The sequence below is a fragment of the Alosa alosa genome, chromosome 5 (assembly GCF_017589495.1).
Source record: "Alosa alosa isolate M-15738 ecotype Scorff River chromosome 5, AALO_Geno_1.1, whole genome shotgun sequence".
Lineage (NCBI taxonomy): Eukaryota > Metazoa > Chordata > Actinopteri > Clupeiformes > Clupeidae > Alosa > Alosa alosa.
In genome coordinates, this window is record NC_063193.1 from 29,999,413 (window position 1) to 30,006,912 (window position 7,500).

The 7,500-nt window shown below is 47.3% G+C and overlaps 1 protein-coding gene across 2 annotated transcripts in view; it reads left to right on the top strand.

Moving 5' to 3' along the window:
• atp2a2a (ATPase sarcoplasmic/endoplasmic reticulum Ca2+ transporting 2a) overlaps positions 1-7,500 on the top strand; it is a 38,715-nt gene that overhangs the window by 16,982 nt on the left and 14,233 nt on the right. For both annotated transcript variants that reach the window (XM_048242906.1, XM_048242905.1), the window contains exon 6: positions 6,478-6,558. In XM_048242906.1, the coding sequence (XP_048098863.1) occupies positions 6,478-6,558 (81 nt within the window). The remainder of the gene's footprint in view (positions 1-6,477; positions 6,559-7,500) is intronic.

Consider the following 7,500-nt stretch of genomic DNA (forward strand, 5'->3'; position numbering starts at 1 on the left):
TGTCAACACACTCACACTCCACTAGCGGCGTGTCAAAGCTTACTTAATCCCTCTGTGTGTGTGTGTGTGTGTGTGTGTGTGTGACAAGAAGCTGTTAAAATGATTTTGTGTAGCTGTATAATTTAGAGTGTCTGATGTTTTAGGGTGTTGGTGGGGTGTCACACTCACATCACACCACAGAGGGGTGGTTTTGGGATGCTTGGTTTGGTACTGAGTTTTGGGGTGTGTGTGTGTGCGTGTGCGTGTGTGCGTGTGTGCGTGTGTGTGTGTGTGTGTGTGTGTGTGTGTGTGTGTGTGTGTGTGTGTGTGTGTGTGTGTGTGTGTGTGTGGCGTGTGTGTGTGTTGTGTGTGTGTGTGCGCGTGTGTGTGTGTCAAGGAGAGACACTGGTGGAGATGTGGGAATGTTTGTGGAGACCGTTGGAAGAGAACCAAGTAGGATGTTGACACAAAGGAACAGATGATATATACACACACTTCACACCACACTCTGCCTGTTTTTACTGTATACACACACACACACACACTTCACACACACACTTCACACCGTGCTCTACCTGTCTGTACTGTACACACACGCACACACACACACACACACACCTCACACACACACACACACACACACACACACACACACACACAGTGCTCTGTGTCTTAGAGAGAGCCCAGTGCTGAAGGCCTCTAACAGACACAAACTCCACTCTCACATAGTACTACACACACACACTCGCACACACACACACACACACACACACACACACACACACACACACACACACACACATACACACATACCCATGTTGGCACCACAGGAAGGAAGGGGCTGTGTTGCTGTTCTTTTTGTTGAGGGGTTCAAAGCGGCCTGTATCTCTTGGTGTCTCCACTGTCCACGATGCACAGCCCCAGAGGAGAAATGAGCTAGTCTGGCTTTCACCAGACCAAGCTCAATCTTTTAAGATTGAACAAATGACTCTGTACACAATTGGATTGGATAGAAATTAGCATGGTGGCGAGGAGAGTGGTGTGACTAGAAGTGTTGATGGAGACGATCAACAGGAAACAGCAAGTTTGGGTTTGGAGAGGTGGGTTTTCAGGGCCTGTTTGAAGGGTGGAAGATCGTCTAATTTGTTGGGGAGGGCTTTCCAGAGGGATGGAAGGTCGTCTGATTGGTTGGGAAAGGCGTTCCAGAGGGATGGAAGATCGTCTGATTGGTTGGGGAAGGTGTTCCGGAGTGATGGAAGGTCGTCTGATTGGTTGGGGAAGGTGTTCCAGAGTGATGGTAGGTGGAGGTGAGCAGGCGGGCAGTTTATCGATGGTGTTGTTTGGTAAGCTGTAGGGAGGATGCTATTGCATTGAGTCATGTCCAGCCCTACCACGTATTGGGTCTACAGGTGATGTCACTAATGAACTCATTCACCTTCTGAAGACTTGAGCTAATAAGAATTAGCTTGTTTATTTAGTGTTTAGAAAAAATTTGTGGTCAGACTTTTACTTTCTCTGTGTGTGTGTGTGTGTGTGTGTGTGTGTGTGTCGTGGTAAAGTACAGGGAGGGCCGGAGGTGGAGGATGGCTCTGTGTGTGTGTGTGTGTGTGTGTGTGTGTGTGTGTGTGTGTGTGTCGTGGTGAAGGACAGGGAGGACCGGAGGTGGAGGATGGCTGTTTTAGTGGTGTGGTTAGTGGTTATTAGCATGTGGTTGGAGGGAGAGGGTAGTAGGATGCAAGAGCAGGATATGTGCTTTATGAAATAACGCTCTGATTGGAGGGAGAGGGTAGTAGGACGCAAGAGCAGGATATGTGCTTTATGAAATAACACTCTGACCCACAGATCTGCTTACAGAGGCCTTCCCACCCAGCACAGCTTCACATCAGCCTAATTGGGCTCTACAGATAACTTTGATTCCCTCCTATTAGCAGGGTCTTAGTGTGTGTGTGTGTGTGTGTGTGTGTGTGTGTGTGTGTGTGTGGTAGGACAGTGTGTGGCGTGGTCAGCCAATTAAAAATGTTGTGTTTGCATTTATTTAGCAGACACTTTTTATCCACAGGAACAGGCACAGAGTATTGCATATGTATACATTTGCTATTGTATAGGAGCATTGCATAGGTATACGTTTGCTATTGCATAGGAGCATTGTATAGGTATACATTTGGTATTGTATAGGAGCATTTCATAGGTATACATTTGGTTTTGTATAGGAGCATTGCATAGGTATACATTTGGTATTGTATATGAGCATGGCATAGGTATACATTTGCTATTGTATAGGAGCATTGCATAGGTATACATTTGCTATTGTATAGGAGCATTGCATAGGTATACATTTGGTATTGTATAGGAACATTGCATATTTCATTTTGGTATTATATAGGTAAACTGGCCATGTCCTTGGTGGATTGTGTTATAGAACTCTCCATGGAGGTCCCCCCATTGTTGGTAATGTTCTAGAACTCTCCATGGAGGTCCCCCCATTGTTGGTAGTGTTCTAGAACTCTCCATGGAGGTCCCCCCATTGTTGGTTGTGTTCTAGAACTCTCCATAGAGGTCCCCCCATTGTTGGTTGTGTTCTAGAACTCTCCATAGAGGATGTTGGTCAGGTGTTTTGCGTGACCTTCTGCGGTGGCAGTGAAGGTCTTGTGATGAGTGTATGTGGCACTCCACATTTAGACAGTCGGAGGATTCCATTGAGCTCCACAAAGTCTTTCTGGGAAGAGCAGTCACAGGCTGTACACACCATGGGTCTGTGTTTGTGTGTGTGTGTGTGTGTGTGTGTGTGTGTGTGTGTGTGTGTGTTGTGAGGACGGGGGGGGGGTTTGGGTGGTCAGTGTCCTGTAAATCCCCAGTGGGGGGGGTATGCATCCTTGGTGGCAGCACATCAGGCCTTAGTGCTGCGGGATACGGTGACAATGCAGCTTCAGCTGATCTGACCTGTACAGTGGTGTCTGGCCGATGGGTTCAGCTGATCTGATCTGTACGGTGGTGTCTGGCCGATGGGTTCGGTGGTGTCTGCCCGATGGGTTCAGCTGATCTGATCTGTACGGTGGTGTCTGGCCGATGGGTTCGGTGGTGTCTGCCCGATGGGTTCAGCTGATCTGATCTGTACGGTGGTGTCTGCCCGATGGGTACGGTGGTGTCTGGCCGATGGGTTCAGGGGTCAGATAGAGGCGCAGGCGCATCCACATCTCATAGAGACACCACTCGGAGCACTCTTTAGGAGTTAGGACTTCCCTTCCACTCCTCACTCATCCTGTGTCTGCTCTCTCCTCTTCTCTCCTCTTCTCTCCTCTGAGTTTCCTCCTCCTGTTCTCTCCTCCTCTCCTCTTTCCTCCTACCCAACTAGTGGGATGTTGTGACCAGAGATCTTAACACCACTGCTCTTTACGACAAGAGATCTTAACACTGCTGCTTTTTAGGACAAGAGATCTTAACACCGCTGTTCTTTATAACTAGAGATCTTAACACCGCTGTTCTTTAGAACTAGAGATCTTAACACCGCTGTTCTTTAGAACTAGATCTTAACACCGCTGCTTTTTAGGACCAGGAATCTTAACACCACAGGTTTTTAAGACCTGAGATCTTAACACTGCTGTTCTTTAGGACCTTCTTTCGGATCTGTTATGCTGGTCTAATGACCGGAGGGAAGCCTGGAGCTCTACTCAAGGTCATGGCTACAGATGCCCATCATTGGGGATGACACACGAACACACACACACACACACACACACACACATGCATGCTCAAGGTGGTTAATAGTGTAGTGGTATGAACCGGTATCCCTTTGTTCCCTCTCTCTGGGTGTGTGTGTGTGTGTCTCTGTGTGTGTGTGTGTGTGTGTGTGTGTGTTCTGCAGCTGCTCTCCTGTGTCCACATTTAAACCTGATCAGGGTGCATCAGCGAGCGTATTGAAATAGTTTGGCCATGTTTGGCCCGGTGCATAGTGGCTCCCAGGCTATTTTCCTCTCAAGGGCACCCCCTCAACCCCGTGCCCCAGTTAGTTCCCCCTACTGGATTTTTCTTCTCCTCTTCACTGGCTCCCTCTTCTTTTTCTTTTTTAACTCTTCTCATCCCTCTCTCCTCTCAGTTTTCTCTTTCCTTCTCTTTAATCTCTTTCTCTCTCTCCCCTCTCTCTATCTCTTTCTCTCCCCCTTCTCTCTTTATCTCTTTCTCTCTTTCCCTTCTCTCTATCTCTTTCTCTCTTCTCTTCCCCTCTCTCCTTTCTCTCAGTCTCTCTCTATCCTCTCTCTCCTCTCATTCACTCTCTCTCCCCTCACTCTTTCTCTCTCCATTTCTCTCACTCTCACTCTCTCTCTCTCTCTTCTTTTATCACTCTTGTTGTCTCTCTCACACACACGTTATCTTGTAGGTCACTAATGGGTTGTTCAAGGTTGGAGATAGCATTACGTAATGACCACCTCTGTACAACACACACACACACACACACACACACACACACACTCAATTTGCCTTTTTACTGCTTTACTACTTCCACTGTTTGAAGAGTGTTTTTGGGACAAACACTTTGCCTCATTAAGTGAGAGAATTGGCCTTTTATTGCCAGCACACACTGACTTGTTGTTTTTCAGCCCTTAATAGCCAGTGAGTTTAATATGACCAGTGAGTTTATCTGGTGGCCCACGTTTCAGTGGCATGCGGCGTTACTGTGTGCGCGTTTGTATGTCACGCCGCAGGTGTGTGTGTGCTCTTGTAACCCGTGCGGAGTGGAGTGGAGCGCTGTAATCCTAATGTGATGATGATTAATGAGACGGCTCTGGGGCTGGATGAACAGCGCGTTTCCTCTCCGGCCCCTCGCGGGACCCCGGCGCCCGCCTGCCTGCCCCCCGCTCCAGTGTTTGGAAGTGCACTTTTTAAGGAAAATCCATTTCCACCGGGGTCGTGCTTGTTTAGGAATCTGCCGCAGGGATGACCATGGAAGGCAGGCTCTGTGGAGGAGCACGGCCCAGCGAGAGACAGGTTTGTCTGGGAGGAATGCCGGCTCGCGCCCCTGCTCCCCCACACGGCTCCACGGCTCTCTCTCCTGGCTCTTGCTGGCTCCTCTGACCAACAAGGCCATTTCCCCCAGGTCCTGGCGCTTATTTACAAATAGGAAGTTAAATGGGGTCACTCTCAAGCGCAGCATACACACACACACACACACATACTTTCTTTTTCTATCTCTCTCTCTCTCTCTCACTCACACACACACACACACACTTACTTTTTCTATCTCTCTCTCTCTCTCTCACACACACACACACACAACACACACACACACACACACATTTTATTTTTCTATCTCTCTCTCTCTCTCACACACACACACACACACACACACACACACACACACACACACACACACATATTTTTTTTTTTATCTCTTCTTCAAGCTCACACACACACTATCTCTCTCTCTAATCTCTTTTCTCTCTCTCTTACACACTTACACACACACACACAAACACACACACACACACACACACACACACACACACACACACACACACGCAGGGATGCCCAAATTGGCCCTGTTCTCCTCTGGGAAGGCCTTTTAAGGCTCAGAAGTCTTCTCCACTGTATCCCTCATTCCCCCCAATCCTTCCCTCCATGATCCATCTCTTTCTTCTGCTCTTTCTCTCCTCCTCTCCTTCCCTCCATGCTCCATCTCTTTCTTCTGCTCTTTCTCTCCTCCTCTCCTTCCCTCCATGCTCCATCTCTTTCTTCTGCTCTTTCTCTCCTCCTCTCCTTCTCTCCATGATCCATCTCTTTCTTCTGCTCTTTCTCTCCTCCTCTCCTGACCTGTAGATCTCTCCTCCATCTTCTCTGTCCTGATAAAGTTCCATACTGCCCGGTGTCCTACTCACCACATAGCATACTGAATAGACCCTTTCAAGAGAGTTCCATTATCAGCATCATAGTTGGCCCCACAAGGCTTCCGTTTTAACATTCCATATGAGAGGAAGTAGATTGGGAACCAAATAGAACGTTCAAGCATTGTTTTTGTTTTTATTGTTGAAAGGGTCTATGGAACTAATCAAAGGGAGCGTCATCTATACATCAGCACAAGCTAACCATGTACTGCGCTGCACATTAAATATACATCAACAGCCAAACAGGAAGTGTATTATATTGTATTTTTGTAATGCGTTTTCATGTATGATCTTTCCCCATCGGAAAAACTTGCCTTTGTAGCCTCTCTCCTCAGTCACCCAATGTGCAGTGCAGAATTGCGTTCTTTTACCACATCAAGCAAGTTTTAGTAAGATCAAAGCAGTATAGAGTGACAGCCTTGAGATCAGTGGAAAATGTCTTTTATTGAATTATGGTTGGAAAATGATCTTTTATGCTTAAACAGTCCTTTTGTGTTTTGATGCAGTCATTAATATTTCCCCATTGCAGTTTAACAGCATTTATTGCCTTTTTGATGATTAAAGTTACTTTCACCATTGACCATGTGTGTGTGTGTCGTTTCTTTCTTGTTTGTTCACCTAGTTGGAGACAAGGTCCCAGCCGACATCCGTATCTGCTCCATCAAGTCCACCACTCTGAGAATAGACCAGTCTATCCTGACCGGTAAGTGTGTGTGTGTGTGTGTGTGTGTGTGTGTGTGTCTCAGGTGTTGTATGTGATGTGATCACCACTTGAGCCAGCTATCCAGAGAGATCGGGTCTGATGTCCCGATCTAATGGCTACCGGTCTGGTCTATACACACATGCTACTGTAGCTTGAGTGTGTGTCTGCTTGCCGCTATGTCTGTCAGGGATGGATTACTGCACGGGCTTACGGGGCCAGGCCCAGGGGCCCAAGCGGTCAGGGGACCCTGAAGCCCAAGCCTTTGCATGGAATCATTGCCTCAATATCAACACATCAGGATGTAGGCTATGAATCTGATTGAATTTAGTATTGGCCATCCCCAAAATACACCAGAATACAGGAAATCACATCAAACAAATAAAAAAAAAAACCAACCCCCCCCTCCCACATACGACAATAAGTGGGGGGCCCTTAATACATCTGGGCCCAGGGGCCCGAAAGTTCATAATCCGCCCATGATGTCTGTGTGTGTGTGTGTGTGTTTGTCTGTGTGTTTGACTGCAGTCATCTCTTCATTACTGACTAATGGACGATCAGCATTGTGTCCCTAAACAGTGGACAGATGTCCGTCCAGTCCCTCCAGGGTCTTGCCATCTTGCGTTTTCACAAATTCAAGCAAATCGTGCAAATCTCCAGCATTGGTTGCTCTTGAGCATTGTGTGGTGCAGCTGTCCTCTCCTGTAGCAGAACATCCAACACAAATCAATAATTTAACGTTCTAAAAAATATCTAAGTTCAACCAGAGCCATATAGATAGATTTATTACACGGCTCTTCACAAGGCAAGTAGAACGCTCCATTGACTTGAATGGGATTTCCCAAAGTTCTAGCGGTCATTATTTCTTGGGAAAGGACCTCTGAAAAAAATAAGTCCCTTCAGGGCGGAACAAGACCCCTCCGCTGCGCCTTGGGATTCCGGTTC